The following is an 18,594-nucleotide window of genomic DNA, read 5'->3' on the forward strand; positions in this document are numbered from 1 at the left end:
CACCGGGGCGAATACTGGAAACTTTCACTCTCACATTTTCACTCACGCGCTCGCCCTCTTATTTTTTCCAGGTTACTTGTGCGAAGACAAACCATCTTTGGGAAACGAGGCAATCGGGGGTTCAACAAGACATGCACGTGTTTCGGTGGATGGAAGAAAATACTATTGGAGACGCACGCCCCCTCCTTCTCGGCGCTTTGAATCCTGTTCCAAGGGACATTTTTAGACTGTTTGCTGGCGCTGGAGGGTTATGTCATTACACAATATCTAGATATGAGGCCAGATGCAACGGCTGTTTACATCTGTTACTGTTCAGGTCCTGCTAGCGGCACCGTCCTGACACGTCTCAGCGTGCTCACTTATCAAGGTTAAATAAAGAAAGACGTAAAAAGGCTTTGGAGCGGGGCGACGCTTTGCCTCGAACTGCTGTTTGTAATCAGATTGTGCCTTTAGGTGGGTCGGAGGTATTCAAATAAACCGAGAAGGAAGCCGACTTTCCCCCCTCTCTACAAACAGATGCAAGAAACGACTACGTGAGAAGAGTCGTTAAAATGTTTTCCGGGACTCACAGGTCATAGTGTTGATTCCACTTGGGGTCAAGCGTGTTCCTCACAGTGTCTGTCGAGTGGCATTGCCCCGAGCCGTCCACGACCACTTTGGCGAAGGGATCAGGGAGGCCTGCAGAGAGAAAAACACAACAGCGACACACTTCAGCCTCAGCCACACGTGACCTGGGATAATAGCGGATGATAACAAACGCTTGCACAACACATAGATGACAATGTTCCCCCTGCAGTGTTCGCTCACGACGTGGCAGACGGTGATGAATACAACTGGCACGGATGCTGTGTTGTCTACAAAGAGCTGGAGCACGTCCAGACTCACAGATTACTCATTATTTACTTCCTGAAACTTTTGCGCCTTTGGATGCCAGATGAGGTCCTGAGGCAATCAGGGAATTCCAAAGTTATTTCAGTGAATTATCAGGAAAATATAAAACCTTTGCCGGCCTTTGTTCTTTTTTTTCCCCGACAATTTTGGAAACAGAGATAATTATTATACAATACCTGATTTATTAATCCACAACATTTACAGAAATGAATTGATAATACAAACGATCATAGCTGCAAATATGTTTTAGTGGTTGGAGCATGCACAACAACGCTATTTTTAGAAATGAACTCAGGAGAATGTCTTTCTCTGGAGTTTTATCTTTCACATATGAACAACGCAGAAGGAGATTCTCCAGTTGGATTTATTCACAACAACACAGACATGTCTGGATAAATTCAACGCGGAGAAAGTTGACGTCTTTGTTATCGTCTTCCGTTTGCATGGCTCCTCTTTTTCATCTTGAAATATGTTCATTCTTTTAGTTTCTTTCTGTTGCGTGCGAACGTTTTTCTGGATAATCTTCTGCCGTATTCTCACATGAGCCCGTTCGGACACTATCCAGAATGCAGAGTTCAGAGCGGGTCTGAAAGCAGCTTTACAGACACAAACGGGTCAACAACATGCACAAAGACAAAAACAAAAAAAAGCGCCATAAAGCTTTAGTTCATAAATCAAGACACATCTCATCTATGGTTTCTGTGCAGCTCTCCACCAGCTCCCTAACGGGGTGTTTGCTCAGCTCCTGAGTGTTGGAATGGTCGGAATGGGCACCACAGACACCACCTGACTGAGCAGCGGACCTTTACATGTTCATTCACCATGACAGCCCGACCCAAACACACCCAAACACTCAGACACCTACATACGAGCCCTTTAAGTCTCCGGTGGACAGAATGAACCGGCCAACTCATGCTGAGTGGACGTGGAAAAGTCGACGGAATTGTCAGCGTATTTATGGTATTTCAGTGACGTTACCCTAGACACGTTATATCAGGATTGAGTCTGCATCTCTGTGTTAAGAGTGATGGGGCACTAAGTAGACAACACTTTCCAACTACCACGGACATATGAAGTCAACCATTCACATCTGCTGAAATGAGTATACAAGCAGACCGTGTGTGTGGCGCTGACAGCGAAGAGAAAAGTGCCCCAAATTCCTCCATCTCAACAGGGTTTTTAACAGCGCATGCATAATGTATCCATAAAACCCAAAAGGGGGAAACGAGGGTGTGAAAAGAAGATATGTCGGCAGATACTTACGGAAGAAGTCCTTCTTCACCAGGTTTTTGGCGCAGAGGACTGAAAGAGAGAAAGAGTCGAGGGTTAATATAATTTAAACACTTAAAATCATTTTTTTTAATGTTCACTTTTGACCTTATACGCATATGTTTGAAAAGTGGCAGGAATGTGCACGGGTGGGCAGCAGGAAATGATTTGTCTAGGTCAAGATTCAAGTAGGAAAACGCTGCGCAAACACAGACCAGATTTGGGTATAGACTACACAAACCCTCTCTTGCCCACAATTGCATGTTTATAGCACAGAATGCCAACAACCTATGTCAAGACACCTCGCAGACAGCAAGGGGAAACAAATCCCGTCGCTGCAAATGTAAAAAACTGAGGCTTTAGAGCAATTAACAGTCGCGTTAGCTGTGTCATTAGAAACAGAAAAACCATCCCGCCTGCAGCACGGAGGCCGACGCTGTCGATCGACTCCGGGAGCCACTGAGGCGGTTGCTGAGGCGACGAGGCAGAGCCACTTACACCCTCATCCTGTATATGTGCGGATGGATGAGGAAGCTCAGAAACCACCTGGGCGTCTGGAGCGAAGAGTTACAGCCAGTGAGTCAGGCGCATTGGAAATACAGCTTTTGGGCTTAGCTTACATCTGGGGTTACGGTTCAGCGAGGAACAAAAACGCTAATTGGTCTGAATACCAGTGTGTTTCGTTCATTAGGCCGATCAGGATATAATAAATTAATTTGTAATATTTACTTTCGCTCATGAGGTTATGTTTTCACCCAGGTCTGTGTATTCTGGTGGAACGATGCGGTACGGATCAGGGATTACTCATTAATGTAGAAAGTAATCAGCAGATTAATCAATAACTGAGGCTCTAAATCCTATGTTTTGGGAGTAGGATGATTCAGCTGCTCAGGATTAGCTATTAAATTACATCCTGGTCTGAAGATAGCAGTTTCAATGTGAATGTCATCATGCGGCCATATATTTCCGCTCATTTCAAACCAGCTCCAGGGCTGTGAACCCAATAATCAATAAGTTAAATGACTGACGGCAATTGGTTATCAATTCAAGTAATTCTCGTCTGTGCAGTAAAACCTCCCGCTGGGTTGTGCATGTGTGTGAAAAGGGAAACTGTGGGTAAGAATCTGGAGAAAAGGCTACGGAGTTTATGTCATGTCTGAAAATGGCCAAACAGACAAAGGCACACCCCTAGTGGCAGACGGCTGCTGAAGCCATTCAATATGCAGCAGTGGCTTATTCACCCCCCCCCCAATCCCATGCCGCACATACTCAGACACACAACCACACCATGTCAAATATCACCCCGGGTTACTTCGGGCTGAGCTGACAGCAGTTTTGCCCACCAGGAAACAGACGGAGGAGGACGTACCTTCCAAGAAACGTGTGCGGACAAAATTAAACGCACAAATCACCGGCTTCGCACAACAACTTTCTACATATGCACGGTGTCTACAGCTGCGCAGGGGACAGCCAGACACACAGGGCTGCGGATTTAATGACAAGAACCCCATTAAGAGACAGAACGAGAAGTGAAAACAGACGACAGAAAGTGGACGCATACCCTCCTGGGTGGGGGTGCAAGGGGCGAGGGGAGGGGGGTTGAAGAACATGCTCGACAGATGAGGAAGAATTTCTTTCCGCAAACATCCCTGGGAATGTGTTACGTTCCAGCGAAACCCACCTCATCTCTAAAACATCTGGTATGCATCGCTTTCGGTCGCACTCCCCATGAACACACAAGTGAACATGTCTGCCCCCCCCCCACACACACACACACACGCACTTGGAGGCGTTGACGCCGAAGGTGGAGTGAGGCAACAGGTGACAGCTTTTTCTTTTTGTGTTTCCACAAAGCATCTGCCCACAGACAACATGTGTGTAATGTGAAAAAGAGCTCGACGGGGATTTGATGATGTTTCCAGAGGGGGAAAGAACATCAAGCACGACTGTTCCCTGGGTCTTTAAGTCCCAATGCAATTAATCTATGTGAGGTACGAGAGAGAAGAGGGAAGGGTCAACAGAACCTGCAATCACAATCCAGACAGAAACAAAGAAATGACAAAAAGGCTAAATGAGACCAACTGCAGGGGAAGGCCCGACATAACACGGCCCACAGAACAGCCGGCTCAGCTTAAAGTTAACCAAGCCGAACCGAGGAAAACCGACGGTGCATAAGCAGCACTCAGCTAGCCACACACACCAGGAAGCAACACTATTTATACATATATAGACTCCGTATGAAAACATGCAAGGGGCCGAATTACGGCTAAAAACAGAAAATGTACAGAAAACCACTGGAATGGCGGACGCGGGGAGACAATGGCAGCAGTGAAGCCAAGTCCGAGTCGGCGGAGAGGGAGAGCGTGAGGACACAGTGAGGACACAGTGAGGACACAGTGAGGACACTTGAGTCAGCCATTTTTACCGTAGCAAAAATTATTAAATGGGTAACAGACACCTTACGTCCTACGGGAGCTAGTTCAAATGTGAAAGAATACATTATTTGGTTCCCATTACATTTCAGCTGATGCAAAAAGGCAATCATTTCCACTCGTAGCGAGCAGAAATCTGGATTTTCTAACGCGCGTCCTGATCATTAAAGTCATATTACAAGGTAATTTTAATTGTCATGAAATCAAATGAAGAGAAAGGAGTAGTGAGGGGGTTTTGAATGAAAGGGCCGATTAGAAATACAATTTATGTTACCCTGTAATTTAATCACAGGGTAACATACTTGTGGAGATATCATTTGTAGCTTAAGCGACCCGACAAAAGGCCAGTGAGTAAAATGCAGTTTTCCTCTTTACCCACCACCGACACAGAAAAGCACCATAATTGATGCCGCTATGGGAAATAGGAGGCGTGATGACAGAAGCCGTTCCCAAGAAAAGGAAGTGGGCGAGCTTGCACCTACGGGGCACTATCGTAAATCTGTTGTTTTATTGGTCACCCTGGACTGGCTTTCTCATGCTCACACACACAGACACACACAGACAAATGTAATTATGAGCTGGTACATAAAGAAGGAAGAGACACACACACACACACAGACACACACACACAGCCCTGTAATATGATGGATGGACGCATACACACTGTCCTAGGGTTAAAAGAAACGCTGGGGAAAAAAAAAGTAGAAACATTAGAAGCTTATTTCAGATGCCAGCAAGAATCACATCATTATTATTATTCCGTGGCTGTTCTGTACAGAGTGCTGTTTTTTTTAGGGAGTGACAATATTTTCTAAAACCACATAATGGAGCGGCTTGCCAGTGTTAATATGGGGTGAGGGGGTCAGACAGGCCAAGTTCAGAAATTGAATCAGAACTTTAGTTTTTCCCTTCATTAAAAAAAAGAAAAATGCCTCAGTGAAAAGCTGCACAGAAGTTAATTCATAATTCCTCGGTGTGTTCATGGGCGGATAACTACACTGTAAACGAAAGAAAAACTCTCCGCCGGCCTATAAACAGTTCTGGCCGCCCCTTCGTCAGAAAGACCAGCACAGGGGTGCAACAACATGTTATGGCACAATATTTCAAGAAGAGAAAAATGTGACAATATACATCAGAAACTCAATAATGCACTGCTATATCAACTCAATCTGTGGGTTTTTTGGCACTTGTGTTATTGCCCTTGGTGGGAAATATAAAAAGTGTTTCTCTGAACATGTTTTATTTGGGTGTTGGTCTGGAAAAGTAAAAAACGTGCTCCATCAAAAGTTTCTTCTTTCTCAGAGACTCTTAATTCGTTTTTGGTGCCAAAATTTGCATTAATGAATAAACTGTTATGTATAATATGATGTATAAAAAGACTCAATTTTCTATCATACAACATGGATCAATTGAAAATGTAGTAGTGCCTTAAGGTTTAGTATTAGAAGAACAAGTTTTAAGCAAATAAAGAAGAAATAAGGAACTTGTTCTGCCACAGTTTTGTGTGTTCAAGGGATTCAAAGCATCACATATGAGACTTAACCATGAGATCACCTTCTCATTACACTCATCGATGTATTCCAACTTTTCTTCTTCTTCAAGACAATCGCTCCGGAAAAGCATCACATGAGACCGAGCATCTCGGGCCCATCTAAGATCCTCTGTTGTCATGGCGACGGCAGCCATCGAGGCAAAGCCGAGAGAAGGGTTTCTCTGTGTCGCCCGTGTTTCTCATTCCGGTCGCACTGCCTCACTCACACAGCCAGGCACTGCAGCGCTGACTGATACCCTGAGGGGGGGGGGGGGGAGCGAGCCCCCCCCGCCCCCCCGCAGAGAGACAGACAGGAAGAGCACCACTGAGAGATTCACAGCGAGGGACGAGTGCATATATTTAAAATGACAGATCAAAGAAAAAGTGTGTCATAGGCCCTTTTTCCACTGCAGCACTTACACCAGCCTGGTTACTGCAGGAGGTCATTCAGTCCACAATTTGTCCCGGTTAACAACAATTAGTTTAACAACTCTTAAGCAAAACCTTTTAGGTCGAAGGCCCAGTTCACTTTCACTGAGTGTTGCTGTTTTAAACACGACCAGAAACGCAGCGTAAGGAATTTGAGGATGTGATTGTAGGAGACTCGTCCACACAAAAAGGTTAAAAACAAATAAAAGCATAGTTTTCAAAAAAAATGCAGCATCATCTAACAACCACCTACAGCCTCACACATGAGCACTGGAAGTGTGTCTGCTCTCGGTAGCTGCTCCGCTGACTGCAGCTTATTAGTCACATAATGGCTTTCCACATTACAGCCCGAACCAGGCTGCTTCCCACAGGACGGCAGAGAAGGCTAAGCAAACACCACGCACAAATGATTGCGAGCTCGGTGTTGCTCAGCTCCTTCCTTTGCCAGACTGTCTCTCAATAAAAATCAATTCCACAGAGTGGCAACAGCGGCTCTGTGCAGGCAGCGACCGAAACCTTGGGGGCGAAGTTAAAGTTCCACCTGTGGGGAGAGGATGGGCCGAGTTTCTCCCAGGCTGCGACACAAAGAGCCCCACTGTGCAGGCGAATCAATGAAGTTCGCCAGACTCAAGCCAAACACCTGGGGAGGGGTAGCACACGTGACGTCTGGCGGAGGGAGGGCAGGGGGGGGGGGGGGGGGGGGGGGGGGGCCGGGGGGGGCGTCACCATGGCAGCAATCGGTGGTGGAGAGACGAGATGGAACCGGGAACCTACATCTCAACCGTTGTCAACGAACAAATACAGACATCAACAGTCAGCCATGAACACAATGGGGTGTGGGAAAAAGAAAAGAGCACTGAAGGGAAAAGTGGGTTCACACGTCCTCTAGTCTGTTGCTCTGCGGTTAACCATCACTGTGGAGTCTATGAGGTGGAGGAAATGGGGTGGGGGGGGGGTGGGAACACAGACAAGCGCCTGGTCATGTTGCAGCATTCACCTCCTCGGTTCTACGTCCAAACTGTGTGGAAACGCAGCTTTATAATTGGACGAAGGAGACGAGGTTGTTCAACATCAGCCGTTCCTCTTGGTTTTGCGTGGAATCATCCTCGTGTGAGAATCTAAACAAATCTCTCCCGGCCCACGAGCTCAGGTTGACCCCATTCTGAACCTGGTTTCCTGTCCACCTGGTTCCTCCGGTCCAGTGCACTGACCCAAACCCGCCAGACAGTCTGACACATCTTCAGGGAGCAGCACTCCCCCACCTCCTCCCACCACTCTCCCAGCCCTCAGCCTTTCCTCTGCCTGTCTGCCTGTTTGTCTGTCTGCCCTGTTTTGACTCCAGCACCAGGACCGTGCACTCTCATGCGCAGCATTGTTCTTCTATAAACAAAAGGCTTCCTCTTCCCCTCGCCACTCCTCCCTAACCTCTTTGGGACATAAAACCTAAAGGGAGGAACAAAAACGGAGATGAAGAAGGCCGAGCAATGACTGACAAGTAGTTGGTTGGTGCTAGTGAACCTGTTCTTAAGCCGTCTCCGACTAAACTCTGAGCCATATGCTAATGAAATCTCCTCTGACAATATGTAGGGTAACGTTTGGCCTTGAGCGCTGCCTCTGTGAGCCCCCGTCATGAGGCTGCAGTGGACGGAGGCTGATATAAGCTGGGCGCTGGAGCCTTCATGCATGGCAATCTCACAGACACGGAGCCATTCAGTCCAACACAGGGAGGAAACAAAGCGCAGTTCATTGGGAATAACTCCCATTTTGCAGTGAACCTATGCAGCGACTGACCATTTGCTGTTTTTAAACCCAAAGGTTACAGGATCTTTACTCCCTGAGTGTGATGAACTGCACTCAGGGAGTAAAGAGTCCAGTGGGCATCTTTCATGTCAACTTAAGAACCATGAAAAATTTCTGTGAATAGAACTCAAAGTGGAAACGATTGAGATCCTCTCTACAGTTTCCGAGGAAGACGATCTGATCAGGGTTTGATGCTTGAACGCACAAACGCAACGAGACCTAGAAGTGATACTGTGATCCCAATCCTCAGCCATACTTATGTCAATTCAGCATTCTTGTTGGCGACGTGAATATAAACAGAAAAACTCAAAGTCAGCGCTCATGAAGCACAAACCTCCGCCAAGGCCCAACAGTCCCATTAAATTCAGTCAAGCTGCAACAAAATGCACACGTTCATAGATCAGTCCCCTGAATATAGTCTTTCCATCAAGATCCATGAATCCAGGAAAATCAGTGACAAGGGTAAATAACGTTTTATCTTGATATGTTAAAAAGGATCCGCGCCAAACTTTAATGAACTCTTTCTTAGCTCATGTCCCATTCTTCCACCAAGTTTCTTGGATATCAGTGGAGTAGTTTCTGTTTAAACCTGATGGGAAACAAATGGACAAGGGCAAAAACATCCTCTACTTGGTGTCGGGGAAGCCGAGTGTTTCCAAGAAAGACTTGAGAGTAATATACGGGGAAATATCAGCTACTTTTATTAGGCAATAATAAGAAATGTTTCCAGGAACATTTCGAACAACATTTCGGATACTGTCAAAACACAGGTTGACATCAGGGGTTCCTGGGGAAGGTCATATAGACCCATGTATAACTGCAGGAAGAACCTTATTGACGCTCAAAAGCCGATACCAGACAAACAACTTTGAAAAATAAAGTTTCTGCGCTTCCCTGCTCACGACAAAAGTGGTTTACTTTTTAAAGACCCGGCTATACCACTTAACTTAAGCCCTTAACTGGAGTCAGGCAGAAGAGAGTGAAGCAGCAGGGTAGAGTTTAAAAACAAAACTTAGTCCAACTCTTCACGGGGTGCAGGCTAACTGTGGAAATGTGGTTAAGGCAAATTGAGTCGTAGGCACTGGGAAATATCTGAGCTTGGGCAGATTTTTAAAATCACAGCAAATCCACTTATGTAATATGCAAATCTGATAAGACGTCTTCTGGTCACATATTACAGATATTAGCGTCACTGGTAGCAGAGTGATCATGGAACTTCTTAAACGCCAGGAAAATCTTCTAATGCCTCTAAATATACCTACAATTTCCAAGAGTTCGAAAATTAGACAGGAAAAAAGAGTAAGAAAATCTCCCTGCGCATCATTTTACACCGAGAGGAAAACAGAAAGGAACACTGTGTGAAAGAAAGAGGGGGAAAAAGGTCCTTGATCAACTCCTCCCGAGGTTCCCGAGGCTTCATCTCTGTTTCACACGTGCCCCGAGCGAGGAGGGGAAAGAACAACCCTGTCAACAATCGGGGCAGCGGAGAGGAAACCAGCAGCGATGCACATTAAGAAACTCATATTCCCTGTGACGTGCGTGAAACATCACAAAGCAAACACAGACAGTTCAGACTCCCAGGACTCCTCTTAACCACTTGAGGACATGTGGGGGACATCTGCTGCACCGAATCACTGTGACCAGACAAAACGAGCACGAGGAATTAGAGGGAAAGAAGAGACAGAAGACATAATATGTCACCCACAGCTTCTCTTCATAAAGAGGATGAAAGGCCACGACTAAGAGCAGCCAGATATCATTACACTTCACTCTCACCACCTGCTGGAGCAGTGATGAGCGATGTGGTGAAACCCGCTGAGAGGAAGCAGAGACCTGCTCTGCCAGGTGGCGTTCTAAAGAAGTGACGTGCTGTGGTTAGAGAAGGACGCAGCGTTAAGGCCCATTAATTATTAGACACGGTTAATGGTTGGGAAAACAGCCAAGACAAATAAATTGCCAGGGATATGGGTTTGTTGTGGGAGTGCAGTGACGCAGGCAGCTTTAACAAATGGTTTTATAACAACTGTAATTTAATGCTGCAGAACTCGAACTGCATTAACCATGACTACATATACACCAATAATCTGACTATGTCCTTATTCTGAACGTGACTTGTTAATAGTTAATCATATTCCCGTTTGTTATAGAGCATAGTCTGATTATGAAAACTATTACGTCCACTTACTGACACACATCCAGGCTTGCACCGTCCGTTTTGAAAGTATCGCCAATGTGAGGTTTGTACAAATTCAAAAACGTCGCTATATCCGTTTCTTTAATAGCCTTAAAGTCGGGAAAACCAACCAAAACGTAGTAGAAAGTTGAACCAATATCTTATTCAACCAAACCGGTCTTTAAAACAACAGCTAAAAGGTGCAAGTTAAAGATGTACAACCTTATCTTCCTTTACAAAAACCTGTTTTACTACATGAAGAAACCAACCACACAACCACACGAGAGAGGAAAGAGGCTGGCAGCATTTTTAGTGTGAGAACATTTCATCCATCTCACGTCACCTTTTTCCCTCGGTGATAGAAACTGTAATTGCATAATAGGAGTCCACCCCCCCGACTATTTTCGGCTCCAAATAGTGGGAAACGATGCCACAATGGCAATTTTTAGTGGCATTCCTGTTGCCTCTCTGCACAGTGCATCACTCGCTCTTTCCACTCTGTGATACAATGTGCTTAACAGAGAGTCAGCCAGGCGAGTAAAGTCTTCCACAGTACCATCACCGCTGCCACAAAGTGAGAAGTCAAAACTGGGAGCTCGTGCTTCTGCAAGCTTGCACCGCTTGTTGGCTGGGACGAGGCGCTGCCGTGAGTGACTGCACGGCTCTCCTGGCGTCTTGGCTCCGTCGCCTCCTCTGATGTAATGGAGGAGAGTAGAGAAGAGGGCCTGGCCCGACCGGCAGTGGGGAAGAGTGGATGGTACCAACCTGTTTAGCAGAAGTGGAGGAACACCACACTGCCGCGTTAATTGCCAAATTTATGGCTTTGCTTCCCCACTTCGGTTTTTCCCCCCTCAAATCCTTGAGAGTTTTAGTTTCTAAGAATGATTTCTCAACTTCAGCTGGGAGCAGTGTTACGTCATTGCCACCCAGCCGTATTTTTCCTTTTCTACATAAACGCGTTGGACGGAGAAGGCCCTCAGCCACTTCTAAGAGAGAGGGCAGTAATCATGTCGTAATCACAATATCCTCCCTCATTTCTTTGTAACGCGAGGTGTTCATCATCAGCAACTATCAACATGAGCCCTTAACGTCTCACTGGAGCTGGTTCCAGACATTCCCAGAAGTCTGGGCATTTTCCTGAAACCTTCTAGGGGGTGGGGGGGGGGGGGTTGCATACAGCAGAAATATTTCCGACACCACAAGACAGACGTGAACCTGGAAGAATAAAAAATATATATCTCTCGATAAGAAGCCATGGCCGACTGCCGCCTTGTGAAGGTGTGTGCAATAAACATCTTTTACTAGGTGCTGCTTGTGTTGACATTACATGACGCGTGTCTACAGGACCTGTGTTATCACGACTGAGCCAAATTTAGCCACACTTAAATAAAATCACTCCTCGCAGCCATATTCTCTGGGGTTATTTTTAACTGTGGAGAAAATGCTTTCAGTACTGGGGAATGTGTCAAATGCTTTATTAACAGATGAAATTAAGGTCCTTAAAGGATGAGTTTTAAGCTACAAAAACAATACGTTTATGTGTTGAGAACACAGCATGTGACTATCACAAGCCTGAGGTTAGTTTGTTCAGTTATCCAAACAATTATTTCATTCAGTCCTGAAAAAAAACAAGGTGGCAGTAACTTCACGGTAATGTCATCAACCTAAAAAGGACTGTTTCAGCCTGAAGCTGTGTGTGAAGGGTACATCAAGTGCTTTGCATGTAATATTAAAGTTCAGAAGAATAAACACGAGTCTACATCCCTGAACATTCCCCAACATGAGTTTCTGTAACATCTGCCTGCGAGCTGAATCATCAGGCATGTGGCACTCCCAGTTCTAGATTAGAAGGTTAGATTCACCATGAATTTCCTGGGAAACAAATCTCAACTCTTATCAGGAAGTTCCGCAACATCAGGGCCCCCATCACAAGAGTCTTCGCGAGTAGACGATGAATAGTGAGAACCTACGGGGATCTGTGCATACTTAGGATTCCTCTACATCTGAGGCAAGAGGGTTAGGGAGTAAAAAACCTCATCGTAGAAATATCCCATTTGCGTCTCTGTACTCTACTACACAGGAATCTCCTGCGGTGTATTTGTTCAACTTTAGCAGCGATGCCATTTGAAATGTGATCCGGTGTGAATATAAACATCTCTCTTCTGATCCCGTCTCCTCAGAGGACTGAGAGGGGCTCAAACGTCAGGCCGAGGCACGGACAGACGCCTCCAGTCAGCTGCTGGCGTCTTGCGGCTTTCGCACCAGCACGCCCCCCCCACTAGTGGAGACTGGAGAGAGCCCCATCTGCTTGAGGTTAGTCAGAGATAATCGTATCAACCCGTGTCCATCCAGGTTTAAAGCAGAGCCGGCACGTTGAAGAATTAATCTCAGGTTACCCCCCCTCCCTCGTCAGACAGCTGGGCAGCAGCGCTCGGGCCACCCGGCCTCCACCGCTGGTTCTGGGGAAAGTGAAAGCACCTTTGCCTGCGTGGATATCTGTAAGAGCCAGTAAGACTTTGTGCAAACTTGCTGCGAGTGATCTCACCCGGGCACACTGGTTAGATGATGAATATAATAAACACAGACAAAGGAAGCAGGAAACGAGTCCAATGCCAGAGCTCGATTCAAAACCAAACAGCCTTCACCTTCCAGAATAGTAAAACATTGACCAGTGTAATGATTGGAGGACAGATCTCCGTTGTACCGGCACCGCATTGGAACTGGCCTGGCTGTGATAAGCCATTTTCAGACATTAATTCTCAAGGCAATGGGGTCAGGAGTTGGCCTTTCACATATGAAATACACAGTGGCAACAAAGATAATTACTCCAGTGGTTTCAAACTACACAATCAACAACAACAACAACAGCAGCTAAAAGCTCCATGTCCATCCTGAGCATAACAGCCATATGAATTACAAGCGCAATAAAACAAGATCTAAATGGAAATATCTGATGCTACACTTATCTTCAGTCCAAAGTCAAACAATTCAGTTTCTATACCGACACAGGATATGCATGCAACTGCTTCAGATTTAAAAAAAAAACAAAAAAAAACTTCAAGAGGAGTTCCTAACTTCAAAGTGAGCACTAATTTGGGAAAGAGGCAAGAAATAGAGGAGCCAGCGAGGTCAGCCGAGGGGACGGCACGAAGAACAGCCTGGCAGGAATGATAGAAGAGCCTGCGGACAAGATTCAGTTTAGTTCTCACTGGAGCTCCCCCCCCCCCCCTTACACTCACCACTAATCCAATTCTGACCCATTAACCACCACAACCAGGTTAACAGAGCAGGCCTTTGAAGAGGCTCTTTCCCAAACCACCCAGGAGGATTAGCACTTCTCCCTCACAGCATGCACACGACCACTGAGCGTCCGAGGCCCATTGTATGGATCCTACACTGAGATGTAAATAAATATCATGAGGATCATCCTGAATTTTCATTCCGCAAACTCACACGGACATTTTTCTGGACGTTTTACTCGGGCGCTGGCAGGTAACGTTTAGGAAACTGTCAGGAGGAACTGAGTCAGACCGGCTCACATGCAGCCCCTTAGGAACATTTTAGGAGATTTTCAGGGGATCAGTGGTTGATTCATCAATCACTCAATCCTCTTGATCATTTTCAGCAACTTATAACTATTCAGAAACAGTTTCTACATAATGTTCATGGACACTCATGTGGATTTGCTGTATTTTTTCACATTAGCTGAGCTGTAAATCTTGTATGTTCCCCTTAACAACTGCAGAAGTACCCCCTACCAGCAGCCTTGGTTGGAAATCACTGATGTAGGACTCTCGTGTATGAACATGACATTGTTTGTAAGTTTTTTTCTTTCAGGCTCTAAATGAAACAGGCTGCGAGGACACAGGAAACAAAATATTAGCTGTTGACGATGTTACAAAGCTGCAATTCTGAAGTGTTGACGATCTGCGCGGCCGGGAGAGAGACAGTCAGTCTTCCCCAAACCACACACGCCGCCCGCTAATCAAACCCACTGCACGCTGTTATAATCCAGTGACAGGACAGAGAGTTGTAAACCACCCAGCGATACACAAGCAACAGGCAAAACGCCCAATATCCCGCTGAGTAATATGACTGCAGTTCGTTACTGTTGTGGCGGAACCTCAAAAGGGGGATTCTGGACCCCACCTGTCAGGGGGTGACGTTTGGACAAGTGTTTGGGTCGGGGGAGCACTTCCTCAGTAAGAAGCTGTCCTCTCTCTCTCTGTCTCTCCCCCCCCCCCCCCCCCCCCCACACGCTACATCTGGTCTCCTCCGGGCCGTTGCTGGTGGCGGTTGACGGTAGAGCAACCGCAGAGGGCTTTGTCCTCATTGAAGAGCAGCTGAACCAACAGGAAAGCCAAACCCCCGGCCGGTCAATTAATTGATGGAACAATTTAAAAATGATGGGAGGCCCTCAGCGGGGGGGGGGGGAAGAAGAATGTGTGAAAATGAAATGCAATAATCGTTGTTACGTTCCCGTTTTGAACCTCATTTATTTTCTGTTCTTTTGCCACGGTTAATTTGTTTTCTTTTACATCTTGCTCAAGCAAAAATTTTTTGGAAATGTTTGCTGAAAATACATGAACAGCCGGTAGACTCAACAGTTCACCACATGCAGCTAATCACTGTGTATTTACAACGTATCCTGTCTGAACACCCAGATGAACCCAAATCACTTCCATGCAGCCACTCTGTAAAGCGGCTCTGACGAAGACCACATGAATGTGCCAAGCGCCGGCTCCGACCACATTAAAACTCTCTTGATCATCAGGTCCTGTGCCTTCACACTCACATCTCTGCCCAGCTGTGGGGGGGTTTCTTCTTCAATTATCCAACATCCAAAGACCCCCCATCTGTGGGCTACAGTCAGAGCAAGCTGCCCTGAAAAGGGAGAGACGTTGGTCTTTCACTGGGAGCCACACAGTGAGCCAGTGTGAAAGCCCAGGGCCTTTGTTGCATCTTTGAAATAAGTCTGCTTTATGCTCGGGGGAGCATCTGTGTCGTCTTACAAGGGAAAAGAGAAGCTGCATTTTATTCAATTCGATTTCATCCACAAAAATAAAAAAGTACTTGCTCTTTTTGTAGAATCGTCTGCAGCACGTTTAAATGCGGATCATTTTTCGGACGTCAGACAAAATCAAGAAAACGTGGAGGAAGCTCAGTTAGTGAGGGTGGGAGTGAAATATGCTTTGGACTTGGTCTGAGGGGAAGAAGTCTCCAGTCGGAAAGAACAGGAGTGACTCAGAGAGGAAGAGGTGGGAATGCGAATGGAGAATTCTAGGGAATCCCACTGAGATAGCTCTCTTCGCTGGGCTGCACCGCGCCAAAGAATTCAGACGAGCAAACCATATGCTTAACAAGTCGAATGTAAACTCCCGGCTAAGACACAAACGGCAATAAACGTCAAGACCCTGAATCCGACCAGAAAATCAAACAAACAGCAGCTCATTTACTACTCTGGTGCACACAATTTATTCAAAAAGGGCAAAGACGGAGCATCGTTTTCTATCTAATATGTGATCAGCTTGCGATGAATGGGAGGAATGCCTCGCTCTCTCCTCTGCAAAGTCTCAATCCCATTAAAAGGGAACTCTGACTTGGCACTCGGCAGTGTGTCATCAGATTTATGGCTGCCTGGAAAGTGGTGCAAATTATGCCATGAGCTATGTCAGCATGACAGAATTTAAGAATGATCAGACAAAGCAACGAGCCGTGTCTCGACGACGTAATTTACGACCCGATGGATCGCGCATGTTACGCCACAACCTGTGTTTGTGTGTCGTGTGATTTAGGAGAGATCAGCTGCGGAGAATAATGGAAACCTGTCCCGTGTAGTCAAGGGGCAATTCTCACCCCAAGTGTTAGTTTTAGCAGCTTGCTTGCCATATTTTTCCAGTTTAATAGCTGGCAAACATCTGCAACATCTGGTTCAAATGGACAGGGGGGTTGTCAGCGCGGAGAGACGCCCGCAGCACAAACAGCTACAGGCCTGTTTTTAAATGGAGCAGCTCATCATTCACAACCTGCCTGGAAACAGACTCATCGACAACTATGTGTCAAAACTTGACTGAAGCACAGATGACAACATGCGGCTACGATGTCCCGGTGACACTTTCTGGGGCCGTTTCTCCCCAAGCAGCAATCGCACAATCCTCGTACACACACAGCTGTGCAGAGCTAAACAAAGAAACACATAATGAGAGTATACGAAAGTGAGCACTTGTGCTTTACCACCAGACGGCCGCCTTCCTATAGAGCGTCCTTATGATGTCAGGGGCACAATATTACATTATTCTTTTGAGGATTAATCGTTTGCAGCACATCGAGAGGAGAGGTGCACTGCGAGGTCCTGCTCTCGCCATTTTTTTTTCACAGTGGACTCACATTCTTAGCATTCCACCGGGAGACCACTGCGGTCCATCTCAAAGTGCGGTGACAAAACTAATTCACGACCTAACGGGCCCCTCTGGACTTTCAACACGAGAGCTGCACGCAGACACATTTTGTGGCGACGCGTCTCTGAGGGACATCGGGGGGGAAGTAACCAGTTTTTTTACGCAGTGACAAACTGATGCCAGTTTAAGGGGAAGAACGAGACCAGTAACGTGTTTATCTATAACAGGTTTATGCCCATGTAACAGGTTATGAATAGTTAACAATTCAAACTGTCAAAACTGTTCAAATATAACATTGCAAAGTGCTCAAAACCAGCCCGACGTAAATTTCTCTACAAGAACTTAACTATGTTGGAAGTAGAGATGAGACGGTGATTTTTTTAATCAATAAAGATCATTATACAGCACAGACACTATATTAAATATGCAACATTAACGTTCAAGCAGAAAGACATGAACTTGCTAAAGAAGCTTCTTGTTTTGGCAAGGAAAACTTACCACAAAGCAAATTTAAGTGAAACCGAAAGTGAATGAAATGTGGATATAAAAACAACCATTATGACCAAAGCAGGTGCATGTGAGAACAATACAACCATATGTTGATGTTGTGTAAAATAACAACACACAACAAGCAGAGCGGAGCCAGAGCGACGGTTGAAAACTCATTGTGTCGAGTTCCAGACGTCGACAACGAACATCTGAGAGCGAGGACAAAATATCAGCGTTTGTTTTAACGTATGCGAGATTAAACAGTGGACGCTTGTAGTTAATCTCTGTGATGCTGTGGACCCTGGAGGATACAACACCTGTGTAACAACCACACTGAAGCCCTGCTGTCCTTGGCCACCTTGCACCTCCAGCTCATCACATCCCTCTCATTAAATATCCCTCCTCCTCGTCTCCACTTCATTCCCATCAGAGACTGCACCATGCTAAATATTTAATTTGGCCCCTTCCTGATAGAAGTGGACGAGCCCTGGACGAACATCAGACGCGGAGGGCAGCTGCTGGGAACGTGTCCCGGTCAAAACACTGTGTAAACCTTTTCCCCCCCTGTTTGTGTTGAAAAGGCAAAAACCCAAACAGCTGAGGTGGAGAGAGGGAGCGAGACGTCCAGCCTGCGCTGCACACACACACACTTCTCCACGGAGAAGAAATGCCTCCAGCCTGGAAAGTGGATGACAACATGCAAGTATGTAGTTCACCCAAAACTTAAAGTTCACTCATTATCTCCTCACCACTGTGTCGATTGGAGGGTTTGAGTCTATAAAAAAACCCTTTTGGGAGTTTCAGGGGTAAAACGGCGTTGCAGCCAAATCCAATACAATGGTGACCTGTTCTTTAAACGTAATAAAAACAACCACCTCTGCCTCCATACGGCTGCTGTGGTGTCATCCAAGTGTCCGCAAGCACCGACATTCAAATTCGACTCGAGACAACATCATTTACACCGGGTTTTGAGCCTGAATGTCGCCTGTCGCCTGCAGCTCTGCCAGTTCCAGTAGAATTTGAATGTCTGGGCTTGCAGACACTTGGATGATACAGCACGAGCAGCATGGAGGCATGTTATGTTGTATTTCTACATTTGCAGAATTAATAACCATTCACTTCAGTTGCATTGCATTTGGCTGCAACGCCGTTCACCCCCCCCCCCCCCCACCTCCATCAGCA

At 46.1% G+C, this 18,594-nt stretch overlaps 1 protein-coding gene across 2 annotated transcripts in view; it reads right to left on the minus strand.

Annotated features, from left to right (window-relative positions):
* Nucleotides 1-18,594, minus strand: part of smurf2 (SMAD specific E3 ubiquitin protein ligase 2) — a 38,452-nt gene that overhangs the window by 18,642 nt on the left and 1,216 nt on the right. For both annotated transcript variants that reach the window (XM_034593085.1, XM_034593087.1), the window contains exons 2-3: nt 2,155-2,193; nt 570-678 (exon numbers count right to left, since the gene is read on the minus strand). In XM_034593085.1, the coding sequence (XP_034448976.1) occupies nt 570-678; nt 2,155-2,193 (148 nt within the window). The remainder of the gene's footprint in view (nt 1-569; nt 679-2,154; nt 2,194-18,594) is intronic.

Source organism: Hippoglossus hippoglossus, chromosome 8, assembly GCF_009819705.1.
Source record: "Hippoglossus hippoglossus isolate fHipHip1 chromosome 8, fHipHip1.pri, whole genome shotgun sequence".
NCBI classification, from domain to species: domain Eukaryota; kingdom Metazoa; phylum Chordata; class Actinopteri; order Pleuronectiformes; family Pleuronectidae; genus Hippoglossus; species Hippoglossus hippoglossus.